Here is a 26,824-nt window from a genome sequence, read left to right as displayed (position 1 = left end):
TGCTGCTTATAAGGCACAATTTTCAGATCATTGCTTTCTATATACAGATGGATCCAAAACTGATTCTCATTTGTTTTCTTTGTGTTTTATTTCTACATAAGGTTGGTGAAAAACATTTAAAACTACAATATGAACATACCCAACCTCAGAGGCCTGTTTGAAGAAGCTGCATGCTGCTTATAAGGCACAATTTTCAGATCATTGCTTTCTATATACAGATGGATCCAAAACTGATTCTCATGTGGGAGCAGCAGTTTACTTTTCTGACATCACATTGGCCCAAAAACTCCCAAAAGACTGTAGCATTTATACCGCAGAACTGCAAGCCATTATGTTAGCACTAGATGAAATCGACCATTCAAGTTTTCAAAACAGCATAATTTTTACTGACTCCCGTAGTTCCATGATGGCAATACAAAATATCAGTTCTAACAAACATCCACTACAACAGCAGATTCAATACAAAATATCAAAACTCCTTGAACAACATCGTAACATTAGATTTTGCTGGATCCCAAGCCATGTCAGAATACATGGTAACGAGCAAGCAGACAGCTGCCAAAGAAGCTAACAACAATATTTCTGCATCAGAATGTATCCCTTTCTCAGACTATAAACACGTAATTGATCACAATGGGATACATCACTGGCAGCAGCAATGGCAAGTACTTACCATTAACAAATTGCATCAGATTAAAAGATTACTCCAACCATGGAAATCCAGCATTCAGAAAAATAGACGTGATGAATGATACTTGCTAGGTTAAGGATAGGACACACGTATTTCAGTCACTCTTATCTTTTGCGAGGAGAGGATCCCCCGCTATGCCCTATCTGTCACACACAACAAACAGTAGAACATGTACTGATTACTTGTCCAGCTTTTGCAGATGAGTGCCGAAACTCCTTCAAAGAGCTAAACAAACATCACTCCCGCACTCTCAAAACCATACTGGAAGATAGAAAAAATATAGCAGAAGTTTTTCAGTTCCTCAAGAAAATAAATTACTACAATCAAATATAAAACTAAATATTATCTCTAAAGCAAGCTATAGTCATTCTCTGTTACTCTTGGAAATCATTAGCAGCAATATACGAATTAGAACAAAACCATTAAGTAAAATATACAATTTTACAGGCGAATTTTAGCTGCAGTAGCTCTTGCGCCAAGAATTCTTAAATCAAATCAAAAATCCCATTATAAGACATTCTGATTTACTGGCCCATTCTATTTCTCTGTACAGTTAATTAAACTCATCAGAATTATTAGGCCTATAACACACTCTTACTCAATTTTGCTTTCCCAGCAAAATTGAGTAGGAGTGTGTTATAATTGAGTAGGAGAGTGAATTGAGACAAACACACCAAACTGACTCGACACTGCACTGTCTAACCATGTCGACTGGCTGTACTTCCTTGGATTTTGTGTTTCTTAAGTAATAGCATAACCCCTCCTCCCTTCCTGTTGTTCCTGTACACATTGTACTCCCCAAATTCCATTTCTGCCTTCCTTATATCTGTGTGACACCATTTCTCTGATATCCCAACAATATCTGCCTTTGATGTTTTGACCAACACCTGAAATTTATCAAATTAATTTATGAAACTCCTAGCATTGGTGTACACGCAAGTATACATGCCCCTGTTCCTATTCTTAGCTACCGTAACACAGTCCATGTATTTACTTGTTCTGCAATGACTCCCAGCAGTCCCTGGAATCCCCTGCTCCTGTAGAAGCACTCTCTCCTGTTAACAAGCACAGACCAGGCTGAGAAAAATTCTGCCCCTTGAGCCTTGCACAATATCTCGGCCGAATTGATCAACAAGGCTCTCATCATATACTCCCTCCTATCATATCTGGGCAGAGTTGTAGATGCTTTCAAATTCCACCCTAACTCATGGTTTTTTTTGAACATTGACCTATACTTTTAAGTAATTCTGTCGGTCTCCTACTCTTAATATCATTAGTGCCAACATGTACTACAATATCAACTTTTTTGCCCTTAAAAGATGTTATCTGCTCTACAACGTTATCAACCTTTCCCCATGCAGATATACCCTGGTTCTGTTCCACCTATCCTTTTTGCACAATATGTTCCTCCTTTCCCTGACAAATAGTCACCGACAACAACTAGTTCCTTTGGGACCAGTGCATTCTGGCTTGGCGGTTGTCGCTGTGTTGTGTGATGTTCAAGTGCAAGCTCTGGTGCTGATGTGGGCAGCTGAGAGCTTGATCGCCTCTCAATTTAAATCCTTCAAGTGCATCCACCCTGTCCTTCAAGCTCTCAGATAGTTCCTTTGGGACCAGTGCATTCTGGCTTGGCGGTTGTCGCTGTGTTGAGTGATGTTCAAGTGCAAGCTCTTGTGCTGATGTGGGCAGCTGAGAGCTTGATCGGCTCCTCAATTTAAATCCTTCGAGTGCATCCACCCTGTCCTTCAACTCTCATATAGGCCCATAACAATGCTGAGTTGGTGCCTGATTTCGTCACACTCCTTACATTGTGCCACACAAAGGCATTCCCATTGGCAATATCATGTCCCTTTCCTGATTGCTCCACAAATCAGTAATAAACAAGCAGTACATTTCAAAAGGTTGTGATTCGGAGGACAACCCCCCTCCTCAGTTCTCAGCCTCTGCATTCCCATTACCTTGAGCTTTTGCTTTGCTGCTCTGGTCCGAGTCATGATTTCGATTTCAATCTATAAATATAACCCTAAACTTATATCTCAATGCAGTTAAAACAATATATATTTCAGTATTGAGTGTTATCTCCGAGTTACATTACATATCTCCTGTCAAGTTATATGTATTAATTTATAATGTTACATTTGTAAAATCTAGGTCGTTATATATGTTTAGTTAAAAAAGCACAATTTATTGACAATGAAATTTAATGAGATTAATAAATTTTACTGGATAATTGATAAAAGTGTACTATACTAAACTAACAGATTTCTAATACAGTGCTACGTGTTTCGCTGTCTAGTTTTACATTAAACCTTACATTATGTAGTTCGGGATATAAATTGTATCGTATAACAACGGTAAATCTACTGGCACTAAGTATTAATTAACTTTCAAAATCATTATCTAAATTCAAAATAAACCGAGGGGCTTGACTAGGTCTCTAAGCTACTTATAGTTTAATGTAACAGTTAAGTCATAAAACGGCTAAATATAATTAAAAACTTATCGTTCGCGAGAGCTCCAAAATCTTGTCGAACATGTGGATTGGATGCCCTTACCGATATCTTCATTACCTTCGATTACCGATGAATTCAAAGAAGAACTAGAGAATATGTTGGAGAGAATGGGCAAGTGATTTGATATATATTGATGGTTTTTTTGTTTTTTTTTTTTCATATGCTGTATAGGCTTCCTTTTATGCATAATTTGCCACTAATTATGCTAATAGCATTTTCAAAAAAGTATGGACTGATGATACCAAAAGCAGATAACCCCACCCCACCCCAAACAGCAACTTTTTAGCTTTGAAATGGTTGTCGTTGTTCATCAAAGTAATGTGGATTTTTGGCTGCCCGCCACCTAGAATTTTGTTTATTTATATAATCATGGAAGAAATGAAAGTTCGCTTTGTCACTCATAACAAAATAAATAATTGTGGATCATCATTTGCCTTCTTTAGGAATTGATTGCAGAAATGCAAATGTGTATCACAATTAAGTAATTCTTTAGCCATTTGCATTTTATACAGAATAAACTTTAAATTGATGTGCAAAAAAACATACTTATTACTTACTTAAGTGGTTCTTGTCCTTTTTTGGCCGAGGCACTTCCTGAAGTTCTGCAAGCTCCTCAGGCATCCCCTAAAATTATCGTAGGAATAGAACACTAAGAAGGGGGCATTTTTTGGTTTTCTGCATGTGTACTGTATTATAGTGGAACCAAAAAATAATCACTATGAAAGTTTTAAACTAAAAAAAAAAAAATGTAAGTATTAAGACTCCAAATTAAAAAATAGGCTTACTCAGTGAATGTAATGAGAGATCTGCTGCAACTGTTTTCATTGATTTTGCCGAAATTAGTTATCAAAGCTGGTAGTTGTCAGTGAATATCTGCTGAAGCATCAAATCTGTTTCTCTTTTTTGATTTTGTGTGACAATATTTAGAAAATCCACATTCACATAAATAAGTCATCAAAAATGGTAAACGTTTATGAACTTTGTCTGCAGTGTTAGGGAAAGTGTCCAACAAACTAGCCCAGAATGAAGTCATTGGAACACTTAAAAACATTTCTTGTTGTGACACATCACAAGAGATATCAATCAGATCTTCTTTTGTGGATAGGACAGAGGAGGTCCAGTTTTTCAAAAAAAGCATTAGCTCTCCACCTGTAATTTTCATCTGCATTTACAGGAAAATAATTTTCAAAAGAGATTGACAACAGTATGAGGTGGTCAATTATTGCTTTCTGTAAGTTTGACTCTGCGGAGATATATATATATATTTAAAAAGATGTGGTAATAAAAGTATCGAAGATATCATATTGTCCTGCTTCAGCTCTCTTTCTCCGAAGAATAATTTTATCTTTGAATGCCAAGATTTTATCATTAGCCATGGAAAAGTGTCGTGTTCTTACCTTGAAGTGATAGATTCGTTGCATTGAGTTTTTGTCAAATATATCAGCAAGGTATGCAATCACTAGTCAATGAATAGTTTTATGGTTAGTAAGAAACATCACAATTTCACAGCATAATTTAGAGAATCTTATCAGCATTTTACTCAGCCAATGTGCTTCAGTGTAAAAAAAGTAAGCAGTCTTACTCACTGCCCATTCTTTGCAGATCTTCTGGAAAAGCCTCTTATTTAAGCAACTAGATTTCACATAATTGACAATTTCTGTTACTATCTTAAAAATATCTTTCAGTTTTGCCAAAATGTTTTTCACAGCAAAATTTTCCCTGTGGACACTTGAATAGGAATGGTGTTCTACTGCCTTGATTCTTCTAACAACACCCGAAATGGGATCCTGCACAGCCTTGGCACAGTCAGTCTAGACATCGATACACTTCTTCCAGTTGAGTTCATGAGCACAAAAAAAGCTGTACATTTTTTCCAAAATACCATCTCCTGATGTGGGTTAAAAATTGTCACAAATAAGGATGTCTTCACAAGGCTTATCATTATATAGGTATCAAACAAATACTAACAGCTCAGCTAAGCTACTGACATCAGCACTCCCATCGAGTTGCAAGGTAAATTAAGGCGACAGCTTAATGAATAAGTTTATTGTGAAGATCAGCTGAGCAAAGTGAAAGTCTTCTTTTTACAGTGTCATAAGAAAGCAGTACCTTTTTTTATTTTTGCTATTTGTTGGGTCCAAATATTGTCTCACAGGTCAATAGTGCATGCCATTATCTAATTTTCACTAATAGTGTAGGCTACTCCTTGACAAGTAATGCAATAGCTCACATGCAGTGAGCCTTCTCATAATTCTTTTTTAAGACTCACAAATGTGTAGAGTTCACCAACAAAGTCTTTTTTATGTAATGCTGCTTCTCTTTGAAATAAGCAATGGACACTTAACATTCAAGTCTTGATTTGTTTCAACAGTGAGAGGTTTCATATAGTTGTGAGTTTCTGTTCACATATTAAACATGGAGGGAATCGATTCTGGAAATCCCCACAATAATATAAACCATATTTCAAATATTCATTTTGATATCATTTTTTTGTTGGTTTTTTTTTTTTTTTTTTTGTTTCTTTTTTGCAGCTGATTTGCTCATAAATGGACTTCGTTTGTTGTTTGGTTTTTTAGGAGCATTAGCAACTAAGGCCATATTGCTCCGGGGATATGCGGTGGTCATTCCCTGATCTTTCCGCATCCTCCGTATTTGGTGGTCATGGGCTCGAACCCTGGTCTAATCAAGAAGCATGTGCTACGCACTGCCACTCCTGACCACCTGGATACAGAGGTGCAATGGACTTGGTGAATGGTCATGATTACACTTGCCAGTTGGTCTGTCATACTGAGGTGTTCTTGACTCATCTTTGCATCTTTTTCTCAGGATTTTCTATTCTCTCCATAGAATCTGACTTTTTCCTTGTTTCTCTTAGTAAAAGTTTATCCATGATTGGACGGTGTGAAATTAAATTAAAAATAGTTTTGCAGAAAACCCACCAATAATTTTGGGCAATGAAGTCAAAATAAGAGAAAATTAATATTTGAAAGCATTTAGGTATAGAGGTTTCATTTTTATAAATTTTCAAAATTCCAAGAAGTTATTTGCTCCACATAGCGATTCACTAGTAGAAAACCCACAGCCCAGCACCCACAAGGATAAGAAACTGGAAGATGCCAAATGATGTTGAAAGCTTGATCTCAAAGAAGTTTATACTTAGCTGTGATATACAGCATTATAAATAGCTGAGTACAGAGTATATATAGACCCATACTTTTTTAAACATATGCAAATAAAATAGAATGAAATATGCAAAAAAAATTTATTATTAAAATTATATATTATCTATATTATTTTGAATAGAGAAGTACAAGAAGATGAAGGTAACTTTGAAGAAATAGAATTAAAGCAATGTAAGTAAAATATCAGTATAGGAATAATTTGTATCATTAATTTTGTCTTTAAAATGTTTATAGCAAAGTATCCAAAATATAAATGTTAAGAAAAAATAATTTTCCAAATAGCTAAGAGCTTTGAGGTTCTAACAAGGTAAGCTGTTCTTTTATGCTCTCATAGTTTCTTTTGTATGGATTTTTTGATGAATAGGTAATTGTAAGAGCTAAGTTGACTGTCTTACTAAAGTTGTGTTCACAAATGTGTAATGTCCACTTTCATTACGTTGTATGAGGGGGGTTCAATAAATTATCTACCTACCTATGAAGGAAATGAAATTGAGGCAAAAATCTGTTTTTATTTTTCAGTGTAGTGTAACTCTCCTGAACTTCATTACACTTGTTCCATTTTGTTGGCAATGAGGAATTTCCAGACAAATAAAATTCTTTGTCCTGTCCATCAAAGAATGTAGAAATAGCAAACTTCAGCTCATTATCAAAGCAAAGCAACATCTACATACGTTTTTCTTGAGGTGTGGAAACAGGAAATAGCCACTGGGGCCAGATCTGAACTATAAGGTGGATGGGTAAGTTCTGTAAAGTCAGTCTCTCAAAGCAGCAGCAACATCATGTGACCTGTGCATTGTTGCGACCTCCCTTAGGTTGTACAGTAGGGATGCATATGACTCCCCAGTGAATGTCTGGTTATGTTCCAAGTAGTGAATGTACAAAGCTCCTACAGCATCCCAAAAAATAGCGGCCATAATCTTGCCAGCTAAGGGTTGTGTCTGAAATTTTTTGGATGGGGGAGAACCCTTGTGCTTCCATTGCATTGATTCTTGCTTGGTTTCAGAATCCCAGTAATGAACCCATTTGATCACCCATAATTCTGGTGATGAAAGTTTCATCTCCAGAATAAAGAACTCATAGGTTCATGAGAATAAAGAACTCACAGATTTAGGGAGCAGTTCCCTGTATGAATGTGCTTTAATTGTCACAAATTTACGTCACACTGCCAGGGATTGCAGTCAGAAAACTCCTGTCTGTGGTCACTGTGCAGTCCTGGTCACAATTACAAGACCTGTAAAAATAAAAATCAGCAAGCAAAATGTGCTGCCTGCAAGGCAGCACAGCTGACTGATTATTCCCCCAGTATCAGGGATGACAAATGCTCCTGTTATAATAAGATGATAAAACTTATACAACCTAGGACCAATTATGGGTCAGATTGAAAACATCAGTGTGACTAGGGATCTAAATCTCATCCAGTTGAATGCACAAAGAGCAAGGACTGTTGTAGATCAGATCAAGCTCAAACTAGAAGAACATCATATAAATATCTGGTACTCCAAGAACCCTACACACATATGGCTAGGGTTAAAGGATACCCAAAAGAGGCTATAAAATCATAGATAACTCTTCGGTGTCTTTCTATTGTAATAGTAGTTAAAAATACTGATATTACTGGCACAAAAGTGGGTCACCTCTGCTTCCCAGTGGCAGTGTGTGTACATATCACTAGTGCTGTGGGACAGTTTTATATTATTTCACTGTATTCCAGACAAAGGGAAGATTTAAATCATTAATTGAATATCTACAAGTAGTTACAGATTTGCTACCTAATGCTAACATTATTTTGTGTATGTGCTGGTGTCAACCTTATTGTACAGCCATGCAGAAGACAGAGCAGGCACACAGTGTGGGAGAGAGACATTGATATCATTCTTGCTATAAATTGAATAGTTTATAAAATTGCAGACATGTCTGTCCAGCCAACTTGAACCCCATCAGATCATAGAGCAATTACTTTCAAACTAAATAAACAATTACAAAGAGCCCAACAATGCCTGTTGGATATCAAAAGATATAACATAAAGAAAGCAGATTGGAATATCTTCACAGAACTTACAACAGCTGAGCTGCAAAATCAGGAAAATGAGTGGTCTAGATCAGCGTTTTCCAAACTGGGGTCTGTAGACCAGTTGCAACAGGGGTTGCAACAGTTCAGAAAGTATCAAGTAATGTGTGTTTATTTTCTTAAAAAATATGATGGTAGAATCACAATGAATTTCATTATAGAATATTTTATAGAACATCACAATAAATTTCGTTATAGAACATTGATAATAACTTTATCAATTTGCTATGTATAGCGAATTGATAAAGTTATTATATATCTGTATAAAAATAAGAATAAAGTTGATTTTCTTTTCAGAGGATTTTCTTTTTTGAAGGGGGTCTGCAAACTTGTTTTGATTATTGAAGGTGTCCGTAAATCTCAGTAGTTTGGGAATCACTGGTCTAAATCAAACAACAATTATAGCCCAGACGACCATGCAGTGATATGATGAATGGCTTAATAAAAACATCAAGCCAGTCTATCCAAAAGAAAAAACCGAGGAAGCAGGCAGTTCCCTGGTGGTGCCCTGAACTGACTATACTTAGGAGAAGGGTACACCAGACAATAAGACATTTGCAAAGAGCTAGGAACATCTAGGCCACATAATGAGGCTGATGCACTGAAAGATTCTTACAGAACTCTCAGGAACCAATATACTTCCCTCATTAGAGAAGAGAAAAAAGAATCCTGGCTGGATTCTGGGTGGGAAATTCTGGAAACTAGGTGGGAAATTCTGGAAACTAGGTGGGAAATTCTGGAAACTGACCCTTGGGGAGTTGGCTAGAGCAGTGATCCACAGAGTAATTTGAATATATTTGAATTTTTGTGTTTATTAAAATGTTTCATTATATTCTGATTCTACTTTTTTGCAATTTTTGCATTATTACGTTTCATGTTTATAAAAGGCCCAGTGCAATATCCGGTATTAGCGATGCTTTTATTGTAAAAAAATATAGAAAGCTAATTCTATTGTTGGGCTTATTCAAGAAGTGAATTTTTGTCAATGCTGTACTGGTGTTTATTCCATACAATGCTCTTCTTAGTTAAGTGACCAGTGATATTTTTATTTTACTGTGCACAGTGTGATATTTAATGGCATCAAAGAGCTTGAATTTGATAACTATCTTATTTCTTGTTTGGTTTTAGATTCAAATAAAATAACCCCAAAGAGTGAGAAAAAGCAACAAGCATTTTGCACTTCTTAGGTAATACATCGCATTGTCATGAGTTGGTTAATGAATTAGAGCCTCCGCAGCCACCACAAGGCATCATCAGGAAGGACATTAGAACTGGAGGCGGAAAGAAGAAAAAGTTCAATGTTTCAAGAAAATATCATGCGGACTACTTGAAGTTTGGATTTATTCAAGAACCTGGAAGTGAACTGGATCCATGGCCGCTTTGTATTATATGTTCTGAGAGTTTATCCAATGATGCCATGAAACCTTCAAAACTCGGCAGGCACTTGCAGTCAAAACACCCAGATTTAGCTAAAAAGCCAGTTGAATACTTCCAAAGGATGCATGAAAATTTGCAAAGCAAAAACGTTCATTAGCAACAATGATTGTTGAAGATAAGTCTTTAGTAAAATCTTCTTATTTGATAGCACTTCAAATCGCGTGATGTAAAAAGCCGTATACGATTGGAGAAGAATTAATTAAGCCTTGCTTGTTACATGCCTGTGAAGAGGTTTTGGGGAAACAGGCTGTCCAGAAACTGAAAGGAATTCCTACGTCCGCTAACACTGTGAAGTGCAGAATTGAAGTCATGGCTGAAGATAGTGAAAATCAAGTAATTGCACTTGTGAAAAATTCTACGTTTTATTCAATTCAACTTGACGAATCAACAGACATAACTAACAAAACAGTTCTTCTTTGTTTTGTGAGATTTGATTGCCAAGGAGAATTAAAGGAAAAACTCCTCTGTTCGCTAATCTTGTTGGGTAGAACAACCGGCTCTGAAATTTTCAATGCACTTAATGGTTATTTCCCGAAACACAGTATTGGATGGAAGAAATGTGTTGGGATATGCACAGACGATGCCACTGAACGATGTCCAGTCATGTTGACTGGACATCGTTCAGGAGTTGTTGCAAAAGTGAAAGACATTGGACACCCAGACATCTTGTTTACTCATAATATTATACATCATAAGCAACTTGTGGCGAAAAGATTATCTCCAGAACTGCACAAAGTACTCTCTGATGTAATTAAAATTGTAAACAAAATTCGCCACAAAGCGCTCAATTCTCGAATATTTGAGGCACTTTGTGAAGAAATGGACTCTTAGCATATTCATGTTCTTCTTCATGCTGAGATGAGATGGCTGTCGAGGGGCAAAGTGCTAACCCGATTGTTCGACCTGCGCCAAGAAGTCAAGTTATTCTTCCAGCAGCAAAATAATTCAAGGCTCCTTGATCTCTTGTCTGACAATGATTAGCTAGCCAAGCTTGCATACCTGGCAGATATTTTTTCTCTGTTAAACGAGCTGAACACGTCCTTGCAAGGACAGCTTACGGACGTGTTCACACTGTGAGGCAAAATAGATGCATTTCAAAGATAGATATTGCTGTGGCAAACGCGGTTGGCTGAAGAAGATCTGGAAATGTTCCCAAATTTTAATGATTATATGAAACAGGACAATGTCAACCGACAGGTAATAGCTCTTGTTCGATTGCACTTACAGTCACTCACTGACTCTTTTGGTCGTTATTACCCAAAGGAAGAGGACCCCAGACACAAAAATATGTGGATAATAGATCCATTTTTGGCGAAAATCGAGGATAGTAATTTGAACATGAAAGAAAAAGAAAGCCTAATCGATCTATCATCCAATGACAGTCTCAAAGGTAAATTCCACTCGTCCCTAACAAGATCTCATTTTTGGCTTTCCATAAAAAGTGAGTACCGAGTGCTGAGTGAAAAAGCCATCAAAATGTTAATTCCATTCGCAACTACATATATGTGTGAAAAGACATTTTCTTCAGTTACGGCAATTAAAAACAAATACCGCTGTCGGCTAGAAATACAAATGGCTCTCCGTGTTGCAGTAACGTCATTAGAGCCAAGAATCCAACAGCTTATTTCACACAAGCAGCAACAAATGTCACACTGATTATTTTGCTATAATTAATCCTTTATACACCTCTATGTCAAGGTGCACTCGATATTTGATAATTGTTAATATTAATTATTTCTGTTAATTCTTTTTTAATAAAATGAAATTTAAAATGTTTTTTTGCATTTTTAATAATGAATATAAATGCGTTTATTTTTTATCATTATAAGGCCATTATATTACTAATTATATTAACATTAATGATATCCAATTTTTTGCAAATAACTTTAAGTACAAAAACAAGTGTAAGTACCATTTCATATTTAGAATGTTACTTTTATGGAAAAAATCATGGTGTAGTGGTCCGGGGATCCAAAATTTTGAGTTTAGTTGTCCGTGAGGTCCGAAAGGTTGGCGACTGCTGGTCTAGAGCATAGCTGTAGTAGTGATTCATAGTAGTGATTCCATCTCCAGGGGGAGGGGGGACTCCATTTTTCAGGATGTTTTGGAATATGTGCAACAACGCATCAACAGTATAGGCACTACAAAATTTTAAAATAAAAATTGGGAACCTGTTGGGGCCAATTGTAGATTGAAGCGAGGAATTAATAGCATTGATGAGATATCTTCTCCAGAAACAGTGACATCGAATAATGCATTCACACAAACACTGTTATTTGCCAAAAAATATTGTGCCATGTCCTCCAACTGATGTTCTTGATCATTTGTAGCTTTCCCTTCACCAGATAGCCTTTCAAAACATTCTTTAACCCAGTGTCTGAATGTAGTTTCATCTATTTCAAATTTAGTAGCATTTTTGCTGACAGTTTGTTTTGAATGTTGTAGTTTTCTTAGAAACTCTTCATCGCAAGCAAGTCCTTTCTTTTACAAGATGGGGTTTTTTTTTTTTTTTTCTTTTCTTATAGTCTGTGAGGTCTTCATTAAATCTGGAATTTTTCCATTCCCGATAAGCCTTTTGCCACGAACACCTTTTTTAAAACCTTATTGAACAATGGTTTGGTTTTGTTGGTAATTCTTACCTCCTTCGAGGCACCCAGGTCAAAAATAAATAAGAGCTGTTCCTCAATCAAATTGGTAGCTTCTTCCACTGGTTTATTGTAGAGAGCATCCTAGTTGTAGGATGCCCTCTACAATAAACCAGTGGACAGCATCCTAGTTGTAGGTCCTAAGATGTTCTAAAATAATTACAAGTTTTACAAACTTCAGGGAGTATATTTTCTTGGTTTGCTTTGTTGCTCATCGATTTGTTGTACATCTGCTCTATTGGATGAGGAAATTTCACAGCATATTGGGAAGTGATCTGACTGGAATTTAGTGTGGGGGTGATATTTTTATGTTATTCAGATTATGATACAATAGGTCCAAATACTGCTCTCCCGTAGTTGGAAGCGTACCCAGTAGGGTCAGTTCTAAGGTTGCACCAAGGTGTTCTTTAGCGTAATCGTGTCTTGGGATAGGCATATTAAATTATTCTTGTCACTCTCCTTTCATTTCTAAAAGCATTTTGATTTCTTGGTGTAGTACCCAAAATCGGTTTAAAACCTTATGACAGAAAAGCCAACAAACTTCTGTATAATAAAGTAAACCTTCCTGCTGACATTCAATTTAGAAGAGTAATGAAGAAAACCTCGGGTATTTATAAAATTCACTGTTTTCTTAACAATGTTCAGCACATTCCATTCTCACTACTTTTGAGCACAACACTTCCTGATGTATAATGTAGCAAACATGATGAAACTTACTATCAGGAGCAATTTCATTCTACTTAGCCAATAATTTAGCTTTAAATCCATTTTTCTTCCCTGTCGTTGCTGCTGCACAATCTGTAGCTGCACACATAGTCTTGATAATTAGCATTAGCAGAGGCATGTGATGCAAAAGAGCAAGCTTGTATGCACCGATGAGCCAAAACATCATGACCAGTGAGTCGTTATGAAAATTGAAGCAACTGCTCATGAACTACGGCACCTGTGCGGCGTAGTTCACGTGCAATATAAAAAACACCTGATACTGAGCTCCATTAATCAGTGTTGCTCTTGTTCTTCAGATGGGAAAGGCAGCGGACTTAAGCAAGTTTGACAGAGGCCAAATTATAATGACCAGACGACTGGGTCAGAGTATATCCAAAACTGTGGCCCCGAGTGCCAAGCGAGTGACTATAGCGATTTCTAAGCGATTTTGAAAGCGATTTACTTAAAAGAGCGGTTGATTATAGAATAGTGTTATTTTTCTGAAGTTATTTAATTTTGCACTTCTAAAGTAAAGAAGTTAGCTCACTTGACAGAAAGGCAAGACATCTTTCTTTTATGTATATAGGAATAACTTATTAACACAACTAATCTCTTTATCGCTTGGTCACTGGTGGCACTGCTCCTGCCTCCACGTGGCGGGGCTGGAAGTCTGGGAGAAGAAATCCACTCTCCCAGGGCTAAAAGGAGCAGTAATGGAAAACAGTCCAGCTGCAGATCTACTGATCCAGATCATGATGGGCATGACCTAGATCATGACTTAAACCCATCCCATGCCAAGAGACAAAAAAAAGAAGAGACAGATTATTCTGCTCCTCTCTTTTTAATATTGCATTCCTCCACAGACCAATCACTGAGTAAGTTATCTCCATTTTTGATTCAGAAATGTCTCGAAAATGTGGCTGGGCCTCCAAAAATGGTTAGTGGAGATGAGTGAACACAGACATGCTGAAAGACTCTTGAAAATATCTACCTTTGGTGGAATTCCCACAAAGGTTACCCCACATGCTACCTTGAACTCCTCTAAAGGGGTAATATCTGAATGGGATCTTCTAAATGTATCAGAGGATGAACTTGTCTCTGAACTAAGCAACCAAAATGTAGTCCAGGCAAAAAGAATTTTCATCAAAAAAGATGGAGAGCCTGTCCCTACACGAACAGTCATATTCACATTCAAGTCACCAAATCTCCCTGCAACCATAAAAGCTGGATATCTCAGATGCCATGTTCGACCGTATATTCCCAACCCAGTTCGGTGCTTTAAGTGCCAAAAATTCGGTCATTCACAAATTGTGTGCAGAGGTATAGTCACTTGTGCTTCTTGTGGTTCAAAAGAACACACACACATACGGACTGTAATAATGAAACCCAAAACTGTCCTAACTGCCAGGGAAATCATTCTGCCTTTTCTAAGGACTGTATCCAATGGAAAAGAGAGAAGAACATTCAGAAATATAAAATAGAGAACAAAGTGTCATATCAAGAGGCAAAGAAACACTTTGCAATCCCTACTAAATCATCTACATGCGCATTAGTTACTAAACAGCTACGCACAATATCAACTCAGACTGACTGCTCCGTCCCTCCAAATATCTCTATATCTGGTTGGGCGAAATCATTACTTAGTTCATTAAAAGAACAATCTCCCTCCAAATATGCAACCCAAGAAGTAAATACACTGGTAACAATACCTCCAGATAAGAATCCCAATCAGCAACAGAAAGTACAAACTAAGAGCTCTGAAAGAACTGATACACACACACATTCAGATCTGATACCATGGACACTGATGAAAAAAAAGCAGATGAGGATGACACATTTCTTGAAATTCATCCAGAAGGTGACATTGACACAAGCAGACCAGTCTTCGCAAAGAAGGATAATGGAAAAATAGACAGGCGTAAGCAAACTACCTCACGGAAGTTTGCAGACACTAGCCAAAACCAAACAATGGATACAGTTATTTAATGGAATTGTCGTGGGCTCCGTGCTAACTTTGATGACTTTTACGATCTCCTATCTGAATACAAGCCTGTTGCAGTATGCATTCAAGAAACAAATCTCACAAATGCAAAAACTATGAAAATTAAGCATTATGATATGTATAGAAAAGATAGAAACTCATCTAATTTAGCTCATGGAGGAGTAGCACTCATAGTGAACTCTTTGGTGCCCCATAGACCTATCTCCCTACAAACATCTTTAGAGGCAATTGCTGTCCGTGTCACCTTCGAAATCACAATAACATTAGTTTCATTGTATCTATCACCAAATCATACATACACCTTTGCTGATTTAGATAATTTAGTGATGCAAATACCTGCTCCCTTTTGTATTATGGGTGACTGGAATGGCCATCACCCGCAATGGGGTTCTCAACATCTTTACTCCAGAGGACAGATAATTGAAAAAATTTTAGATAAACATAACCTGAAAATTTTAAACACTGGTGCTCACACATACGTGCATTTACCATCTGGCGCAAGCTCTGCTATTGATCTTTCAATATGCTCTCCAGTGAAATTTCCTCTCATAGACTGGACCGTTACTAATAACCCTCGCGGTAGCGATCACTTTCCTATCACCTGTACTTTCTGTATAAGTTCTACTCCTCAGAGTAACATTAGGACAACCTGGAAATTTGCTAAGGCTAACTGGATTAAATACCAAGAAATAGCTCACTTAGATACTGTCTTCATAGCAACCCACACAATTGACTCTGCAGTAAGCTACATTACAGATAAAATAATGAAAGCATCCGAGACTGCTATACCAAAATCCGGTTTCATCCAAAAATGTGGTGGAACAAAGCATGCAACAGTGCTAAAAAAGAGAGGAACAAATATTGGAATATTTTTCGAAAACATCCAACCACAGCTAACCTCCTACAGTTTAAGAGAGTCAGAGCTAAAGCTCGTCATATAAGACAGGAGAGTAAAAAAGAAGCATGGGTGCATTATGCCCCCACCATAAACAGATCCACAGATACTTCTACAATTTGGAAAAAAATCAAAAGAATTAATGGTAAATACTCGCAGACAACTTCTCCTATTCTACTTGTAAAAGGGAAAGAAAGGGAATTGCCAATGCCTTAGGTACTATGTTTGAAATGCTTTCAGCTGTTGCCACATATGAACCAGCATTTCAATTGCTAAAATCCCAGACAGAAAGATACAAACTAAATTTTAATACTGTCATCCTTCATTCTTATAATCTGCCTCTGACAATGAATGAATTGCGTAATGCACTTGCACGAGTGAAAAACAGTGCTCCAGGTCCCAACGGGATTTATTACACCATGATCTCTCATTTAAGTGAGGAATCATTAACTGTACTCTTACAACTCTATAACAGAATTTTCTTGGAGGAGTATTACCCCGCTAGCTGGTGCCATTCTTATGTGCTAGCGTTCCCGAAACTAGGGAAAGACCACACAGATCCCAAAAATTACCGTCCTATTTCTCTAACCAGTTGTCTGGAAAAAGCATTGGAAAAAATAATTAACACCAAGACTGACATGGTTTTTAGAGACTCAAAACATTCTAAGCCCAAGTCAGTATGGTTTCTGGAGAAAAAGATGTATGCTTGATCTCATTATCAAGCCCGAAACAAATATCCGGAACGCGTTCCTGAGAAATGAACACCTAGTGATGGAATGTGTTGACATCGAAAAAGCCTTTGATACAACTTGGCGATATGGGATTCTTCAGGACTTGCATAAATCTGACCTTCGGGGTCATCTTCCAAAATTTATTAAGAACTTTCTAGGCAATAGATCCTTTCAGATCCGATTCCACTCTTCATTATCTCGAGCATATGTACAAGAAGAGGGAGTTCCCCAAGGATCAGTGTTGAGCGCCACACTCTTTGCCATTAGGATTGATTCTATTACCAAGTGCATACCTAACACAGTTGACGCATACTTGTATGCTGACGATCTTGCCATGTCATGTCATTCTCAAAATATGAGACTTATTGAAAGACAACTACAAGGCACCATTAACAAAATAGTCTCTTGGGCCAAAAATAATGGATATTGGCTTTCTAAACCAAAAACGACTGCTGTGTACTTCTGCTGCAAACATTCTTTACATCCGGATCCAGACCTTCAGTTGGATTCTCATTGTATTGCTTTCCAACCTAGTATTAGATTTCTTGGTGTGATATTTGATAAAAAATTAAACTTCCTGGAACGTATAAAACATATTCGTACAAGTTGTCTTAGAAAACTAAATCTTCTCAGAGTAATTTCTTCTATGTCATGGGGTGCAGATCGTTACGTGCTGTTACATCTATACCGCTCACTGATCAGATCCCGGTTAGACTATGGGTCTCCTGCATATGACTCAGCCAGGCCAAGTGTATTGAAATGGCTCGATCCTGTACATCACAGTGCACTAAGAGTTGCACTGGGGGCGTTTCGCACATCACCAATCTTAAGCCTCTATACCGAAGCCTATGAACCACCGTTACACCTTAGGCGAGAAACTCTACTACTAAATTATGCAGCCAAAATGAGCAGTCTCCCACATCATCCCATGTGGCAATGCCTCTTCATGCCAAAATGGAGAGAAATCTATGAAACTAAACGGCGTTACAACAAACCATCTGGCATTAGGCTTCAGGCTTTTATCACAAGCTGGGGCCTGAAGTTTTCTAACACTCTCCAGGATACTAGCATGGAAACCCAGCCATGGCTTTCCATGGCTCCAGTACATATTGATAGACTTTTTCAGCAATAGGGAAAGAATAACTTCCCGGATATCAACATTAGACAAATACATATGGCTCACTCCATCGAGTTTAGCAGCTTCATTCAGCTATACACACAGATGGATCCAAAACTGGTAATAAAATCGGCACAGCTGTAGTACTACCAAATGCCACCATCTCCAGACAGCTCCCACCAGAATGCAGTACTTATATCTCAGAGTTATATGGTATTCTACTAGCCCTAGAGAATATAAAAGAAGCCTCGTACGCTAAATCCATCATATATACGGACTCGTTGAGTGCTGTTAATGCTCTACAGTGTAAATCCTTCCCTAGTCATCCTCTGATACAGAAAATTTTGGCACAGTTATTTACACTTCATGGACGTGGACAGCTCGTAATATTTTGCTGGATCCCTGGACACGTTGGAATCCTAGGAAACGAGCAGGCAGATTTAGCTGCTAAAATTGCTACAAATGTGATGCCATCTAATTTCAGGACTCCTTATAGTGATCATAAGTCCTTTATCAAACAGACTATAAAAAAGTATGGACACGCATGTGGAAAGATCAGACAAATAATAAACTTTTTGAAATCAAGAGAGAACCTAAACAGTGGCAATCCAGCCTGACACGAAACAGAAAGGAAGAAACTATTCTAGCCAGATTACGCATTGGTCATACTTTCCTCACTCATAGCTACCTACTAACAAACAGTGACCCTCCACAATGCAGTAATTGTTTATGCCCACTAACAGTAAAGCATGTCATTATAGAATGCCCGCAATATCAAAAAGAACGGAAAACAGCTTTTTCCTCTAATTTTGATAATTACAATCATTTAACACTACAGTTTGTCCTAGGAGATCGAGAGAACATGAATGACATTTTTCTTTTTCTAAAATTTATTAATAAATATCACCTTATCTGAACCGCTATTTCCTGTATGAAAAACGAAGGAAATATCAGACAGTAATTAGTGCATTATAGCCTAAGTTGCCAATGCACCAATAAATCAAACAAACAACAAACAAACATATCCAAAACTGCACAGCTGGTGGGGCTCAAGGTCAGCCTTGGTTAGTGCCTACCAAAAGTGGTCCAAGGAGGGGGAAACTCATGAAACGCCGGCAAAGTGTTGGACGACAACAGCTCATCGATGCTTGAGGCGAGCAAAGGCACTCCCCGATAGTACGTGGCAACAGAAGGGTGACTGTGGCGTAATTCGCCGGTAATTGGAATGTTGCTGACGGGAGTATTGTGTCGCAACACACAGTACATCAAACCCTGCTGAAAATGGTCTGTCTAGCCGTAGGCCGCTCTGAGTGCCTGTGCTAACTACAGTTCATCAGTGACAGTGCATACAATGGGCACGTGAGCATTGAAACTGGATCTTGAGTGATTGGAAGGTCATCTGATCCGATGAATCACGTTTCCTGTTGCACCGCGTGGGCGGCTGGTACATGTGCGTCGTTTACCTGGGGAAGTGATGCTGCCTGGATGCACCATGGTACAAAAACAAGCCAGTGGCGGCCGATGTTTTGCTGAGATACCCTGGGTCCAGTCATCTGTGTGCTGGGCACTCTGATGTCTACCACCTACCTAAACTTCATTGCTTACCAGGTTCACCCTTTCATGGCAACGGTCTTCCCCTCTGGCAGGTGCCGTCTTTCAGCAGAATAATGCGGTCTGCCACACCGCCTGGATTATTCGAGACTGGTTTGCTGAAGCTGAGGAAGACTTCCAGGTATTGCCCTGGCCTCCAAATTCTTCAGACATCAATCCCATCTCTGATTCTCTAAGTGCACTTCAAGCCCTGGAAAACACCATGAACATCCACCCAGTCGGGAAAGAAATAAATTCTTTATATACCTTATCATAGCTTAGAAGAACCACACACACACTTCTGTTTGCGTCCCAGGACTTATGGCAATTCCAGGAAATGAATTAGTGGACAATGCTGCAAAAGTGGCTGACTTACCACCCATTGACCAGGGGAGAGTTACACATCAAGATTATAAACGAATAATACAGGAAAAATGCATGTTCCATGGCAATTAGCATGACAAAACCAACTTAAAAATAAGCTTCGAAGTATCAAGCCAAATCTTGAACAATGGCCGTCAAGCTTCAGTCCAATTCGACAACAGGAAGTAATACTAGCTCATCTGCGAATAGGTCACACTAATATTACATGGTTATCTTTTAAGAGAGGAGATTCACCCCCAGTGTGATCACTGTAAAACAGTGCTTTCAGTGAAGCATATCCTTGTGGAAAGCACAATATTTGCAATAGAACGCCAGAATCTCTTCACTCCAGCCACAGCAGAAGATCCACTAATGCTTACTTCACTTTTGGGCAATAAAACAAATGTCTCAAAGATTTTTACTTTTCTCAAAGTGATCAATGTATATCACCTCCTTTAGCAAGTCAGAAACCAGTTTTCTGACTCTCGATCCATAAAGAAATAGCATACATACTATAGATGCCCATGCATCTAAAAAACTCTCAAACTAACAAATCATGAGGGGTGTGTAGCCACAATGTTGGTGTCTTTTTGTTATTCACCCGAATGTAACTAAATAATATCAGTGTTACGTCAGTACTCAACATTCAACAGTGTAATTATGTGATTACAGCTTAATTGCGAATTGAGCTTGAACTTGGTAAGTTGAAGTTATATTATGAGGTGATGTGTAAGTGAAACATTATTTCTATGACACAGGATTTCGTGAAATTTGATTTGATCATGGCCTCCACACTTCTCCATAAAGTAAATAGCACGACAGTGAATGCAACTTAATTTTTCACAATTATCTCTCCAAGAAAAAAATTCGATTTTAAAAGAAGGTGCCCCGCACGAAAGATTCAAATTTCTCAGTGGGGAATAAGTAATAATAAGAATAAGTAATAATAATGTGGTTGTGAAGTTAAAAATGCATTGTTTTATTTTACATGTTAACGTGGGCAAAAAGTGGATTTGCAGTTATAAAGAGAATGAAAGAAAAAAACTCTTAAACATGAGAATTCAAAGAAACATATTGATAATGTGATCTCACTATCTCTTTTAGGAAGCATAAATATTAAAGAACAGCTTAGTGAGGCCTTTTGATCTGCAAACATAACAGAAAAGTTACCAAGAATCGTGAGGTATTATCTAAAATAATAGATTGCATTAAATTTTGTGTACAGTTTGAAATTCCTTTACGTGGACTTGACGAAAAAGATGATTCTAAAAATCCAGGAGTATTCAGAAGATTAATGAATTTTGCCTGTACATTAGATTCCAATTTCTAAAGAACCATTTAGAAAATAATGCAGCATTTAAAGGCATTTCAAAAACTATTCAGAATGATAAGGCGCCTCCATAGCCAGGTGGGAAGGAGCAGCAGTGCGTAGCACACGCTTCTTGATTAGACCAGGGTTCGAGCCCATCACCACCAAATACGGAGGATGCGGAAAGGTCAGGGAATGACCACCACATATCCCGGAGCAATATGGCCTTAGTTACTAATGCTCCTAAAAAAAAAAAAAAAAAAAAACCCAACCATCCAGAATGATATTCTCAACTGTTTGCTGCAAATATGCCGGCATGAAATAAAAAGAGAAATTAAAGAATCTATTGTGTCATCAGCTATGACACAACAAATGTTTCGAAACATATACAAATGGTAATTGTTCTGAGATATGAATTGAATGGAGACATTTTTGGGACTTTTTCACTGCGGAAAACCAAATGGCAGACGTAATATCCAAGTGCATTCTAGATCAGTTAGACATAATCCTCCAAGGAAATACTCAAAAACTGTTTGCTCAGACGTTTGATGGTGCAAGTGTGATAAAAAAAGCAAGAAAGGGGGAGTTCAGGCTAAAATAAAAGAAGTGTGCAAAAATGCACATTTTATTCACTGCTATGCACACCAACTGAATCTGATGATGAGAAATGCAGCAACTGATGTTCTAGATTCAAGAATATTCTTTTAGAACCTCGTGTTGATACCAACATTTTCCTTGAGATCACCATAGTGTCTCCCTGTTCTCAGAAAGCATATGGACAGCCGTGTTGACCGATCTTCCCCTACAAGATGGAACTTCAATATACGCACCATGAACAGTGTTTATGAAAATTTTGAATCCTTAAAAAAATGCACGGAGGAACTACAAGTGACAGCACACGCAGATAAGATGATTTCAGAAGCAACTGGAATTTTTCCCATCTTGAGTAATGAAGAATTCGAGTTTTGGTTAGAACTTTTTCATCAGATAATGCCTCACGTGGAAGTTATTTAAAATCAAATGCAATCTCGAGAAATTGAGGCATTTAAAATACATGAATATATAGGAAACTTTAAGAATGCCATTCTAAAAATCAGAAATTCAATGTATTGTGAATATCCTTCAAAAATGTTCATGATTGAAGAGAAGGAAGTATGCGACTATATAAGTGTTGGCCTAGGTGTCACAGATATTTTCTCAGATATGCCAGACAAGCTGTACTTGCTACCTGGGAGGCTAAAATGCTGATGGAACTGATGTTCTAGTGACACTCAAGTCAAGTGGACCCAATTTCGGTGAATTCCAGACGGTCTGTGACAGCCAAATCCTCTGCTTGCACCCTCACAATGGTGGGACTTTTAGTAATCCTGGGTATAACCTCCATGCACAAGTACATGGTGGGGGACTGCCCAGATGTGAACCAACGTAAGCAGGGGTCGAGGTGTGGCGCCTGCACCACATGGAAGAATGCCACCCCTCTATGTTACCAGGCAGTACTAGGTGGTAGATGACTCTCATCAACTGGTGCAATACCACCACTTTGCTTATTGGAAGCTTGAAGTGGTGGAACCCATGTTTAGTCTCTAGAGCTAAGTTCCGGTCAACCCTTCCCTATATCTTCCATCATGCAGTATGATTGATCACTTTTGAGGTTATGATGAACATCGTGACGAGATCCAATATCCTTACATTTCGAGGGTACATCTCTAAAACGGTGTTCGCAGGCCTGCCACAAGTTAGTACACTGAACCGAACCTAAAACTCTCTAGAAGGCTTCTGGATCAGCTAGTGTATAATCTTGCTACCTCTACTCTTCCAAATAGTGACTGGAGGGAATCCGAGTAGTGTGTATGCAGGGAGCATTGTCAAAGCCACGTTATGTCAAGGATCTGGGTATATTCTTACCATGTGTACGCCATATCCAAAAATTTCATTACTTCATACAGCATGTCCCATCCACTTTTTCTTACTATTGAATACATCATGAATTGTCAAACTAACAGAGCAAGCTTATCTGTGAAAAGATCTAAACCTTCCAAACACTTCCTAATTCATTTCATAAATATACATGGTGTCAATTCTAATCTCAACGATGTCCATTTCCACTTGCAATCTGCCAAACCCCGTGTACTTTTTCTGACTGAATCTCAGTTATCGGTTGATTGAACTACTGCTCATTTGAGATGCCCAAATTAGTTGTTGTATGATTCCTTTCGCCTCAAAGGTGGTACATGTGCATATGTCCATTCTGATATTCCTGTCAGAGACTTTGCAATTTGGAATCTACTCTCTTTGATTTTCTCTGGCTTAAAATCTCTCTACCTCATTGTGTCAAATTCATATGTTGTCTCTACCGTTCTCCCAACTCCACTAATCACTTGGAGCTCTTTGACTTCCTTTCTTTGCAACTTGACTTTCTCCAGTCAAACTTTCCTAACAGTGAGGTAATTTTCCTTGGTGATTTTAATGTTCACAACTCCAGCTGGCTTCTGTTTTATAGTCACACCGACCCAGCAGGTCAAGATGCTGAGGCTTTTGCAATTACTAATGACCTAGCACAGATTGTTCATTTACCTACAAGAATACCGTACAATCCTAATCATACATCCAATACACTTGATCTTTTTCTCACAAACAACCCTTCTAAGTACAAGGTTGAAGTGAGAGGTCCTTTAGGCACTTCAGATCACAACTTGGTGATTGTCTCTTCTCCAATGGAACCTTTATCTCATGCTTATTCCCAACCTCGTATTGTTTGGCATTACAAGAATGCAAAATCGGATGACCTGCGAGATTTTTTTTCTTCTTTTCCTTGGTCGGATTACTGTTTCAAAACTTCTGATATCTAAATCTTGGTTTTCCAATAAATGTGCTAAGGCTGTTCAGGAGAAGAATGTTGCATATCGTAATTGGCTTGTTTCTAATTCTTCAGTTTCATTTTCTGCTTACACCAAAGCTTGCAACAATTGTAAAGCAGTTATTAATCAGTCTAAAATAGATTTTGAACAGGCTAAGAATAGAAAACTTGCTTCTTGCCCTAATGGCAGCCGAGCATTCTGGTCTCTTGCCAAAGCTATTGGCCGTGACTTTTGCCCATCTCTGCTCCCACCTCTCTCCAAACCAGATGGTTCTGTTGTCACGTCAGCCAAGGATAAAGCTGACCTGCTAGCTTCCCATTTTTCTTCAAACTCGTGTATTAATAATCTTGGTAAAACACCTCCCACCATTCCCAACATGCTATATTTAATGCCTTGTGGGGTCTTCCGTTAAAAGGATGTCAGAAGGATTTTGATGAATCTTGATGCTAAGAAAGCTCCAGGTCCCGATGGTATTTCTCCACTTGTTCTCAAAACCTGTGCCCCTGAACTTACTCATATTTTTGCCGCCTTTTTTCACTTTCTTATTTCAAAGGTGTTTTTCCTTCTGCTTGGAAATTTGCTCATATCCAGCCAGTTCCTAAAAAGGGTGACAAATCCCTCCCATCCAATTATCGTCCCATTGCAATTACTTTTACTCTTTCTAAAGTAATGGAGAAATCAATTAACCGCCAACTTTTAAACTACCTAGAAACCTTCCATCTGATCAACGATCGCCAGTATGGATTCCGTCAGTGTCAATCCACTGGTGATATTCTGGCTTATGTTACCCATTTATGGACTAATTCAATGGAAAAGTTTGGTGAAACACAAGTATTCGCTCTTGACATCTCAAAGGCTTTTGATCGTGTTTGGCATAAAGGTCTTCTAAACAAGCTTCCATCTTATGGTTTGCCAACTTTTTTTGTAATTGGTTATCCAGTTTTCTCTCTTATCGCTCACTGATGGTAGATGGCTCTCTGTCTTCTAACTTCTCCACTAATGCCGGTGTTTCCCCTAGGTTCAGTTCTTTCCCCCATTCTTTTCCTCTTGTATATTAATGACCTTCTTCCATTGACTGGAAATCCTATCCATAGTTTTGCTGATGATAGCACATTGCATTCCACTTTCCATTTTGAGAAACCTTGCCCTGCTCAATCAGCTTCAACTTCTCAAAACTCTGTTACCAATTCCTTAAATGCCGATCTTCAGATAATTTTCCAGTGGGGCAAAGACAACTTAGTTGATTTCAACCCTTCTAAAACTCAGTCTTGTCTTATATCTCGCAAAAAGGATTCTTATGCTCCTATGTTTATCTTTAGTGACACTCCGATTTCTAGGCCAAATGATATATCTCTTTTGGGGATTACCCTGACTTCTAATCTCTCTTGGCTCAAGCACATTACAAATATTGCTTCCTCTACATCTAAAAAACTTGGTTTTCTCTTTCGCTCTGGGTGTTACTTTTCTTCCAAACATCTGCTCACTCTGTATAAATCGCAAATCCATCCTACCATGGAATGTTGTTCCCACATTTGGTGGTGCCCCCAAAATCTCTCTCAGGCTTCTTGATTCCATTCAGAAGGAGGCAGTCAGGTTAATAAATGAGTCATCTCCAACGGGGTCCGGAAAATTGATTGCCAGCAATTTACCGCCGTGTCAGTTTATCGTGTTTTACCGTCTAGAAGCAATGAGATGTGTTTTGGTCAAATCATAAAAAGTTAATTTTTATTTAAGTTTCTGCCTTAAGCTATGATTAGCATATTTTTGGAATTCTATGAACTGTTAGGAAATAGTACGGAAATAAAAAAAACACATGTATGGAAATGTGTAATTTAATAGGTATATTATGCATTTTAATAGTTACATGTATCACAAAAATAGTCAGAAAATCCATTATTTAAACAATTTAACAATTGGTTAATTTTAAACTGAACTAATTATAACATTAGGTATGTCATAGTACACTGCAAAAATTCAAAATGAATGTTTATGCAATCAGTCACGTTGGTATAATTAATTACTAAGAAAAGGTAATATTTACAACAGTATGTGAATTATTAATAAGAAATTTTATATGCTATCCCTCTTAGATAATCAACAATATCACCCCGTTCATTGTATGCACTAACAAGCCTTTTAATTCTTAAATCACAATCGCGATACTTTTTTTTTTTTTTTGATGTCCGTATCACTTCCACTTAAATATTGTTCAGTGCGCATTTCGTTAATACTTTGTTCTTTTTTAATCCTATCGATAAATTTCCAAATGTTGGGATGATAAGCAGCGATGTGTTCCTCAAATCCTCTATGCCACCCTTCAACAGAATTATTCGTTCTTGGTAATCCTTGTATAACAAGCTGATGTATGTTCCACATTTCATGGGAATACTTCGGTGGTCAACGAAGATGTCTGGTTGGGCATCCAATCCATGTATCCTCAAAATAATCAACAACTTCTTGTGATTCTGGAGGAAAAACACCATTTTCACACAATTGTTCAAAAACGACAGTCACAGTGGTCACAAATGCAATTGCTGCCAAAATTTGCATATTTAAAGCAAAATTAGCATCAGTTTCATAATATAGTTTCAATCCATTATTCTGAATGGAACGAAAAATACTTTGTGAAAAGTGTAAAAAACAACCCCTTTGCGAAGCATCAGGAAAAACTCTTCTGCAAGCATTCATCATCACCATCTCAAAATCTATAGTTATTGA

General features: G+C 37.8%; 1 protein-coding gene across 1 annotated transcript in view; it reads left to right on the top strand.

Annotated features, from left to right (window-relative positions):
• The window catches only part of LOC150083213 (uncharacterized), a 380,452-nt gene that overhangs the window by 319,922 nt on the left and 33,706 nt on the right, over positions 1–26,824 (top strand). The window contains exon 12 of the mRNA XM_090378437.1: positions 6,508–6,557. Within this exon, the coding sequence (XP_090234563.1) occupies positions 6,508–6,557 (50 nt within the window). The remainder of the gene's footprint in view (positions 1–6,507; positions 6,558–26,824) is intronic.

Source organism: Mastigoproctus giganteus, chromosome 7, assembly GCF_048544385.1.
Source record: "Mastigoproctus giganteus isolate SK-2022 chromosome 7, ASM4854438v1, whole genome shotgun sequence".
NCBI classification, from domain to species: domain Eukaryota; kingdom Metazoa; phylum Arthropoda; class Arachnida; order Uropygi; family Thelyphonidae; genus Mastigoproctus; species Mastigoproctus giganteus.
Note: the sequence above shows the minus strand (reverse complement) of the source record. Positions and strands in the feature narration are given on the sequence as shown.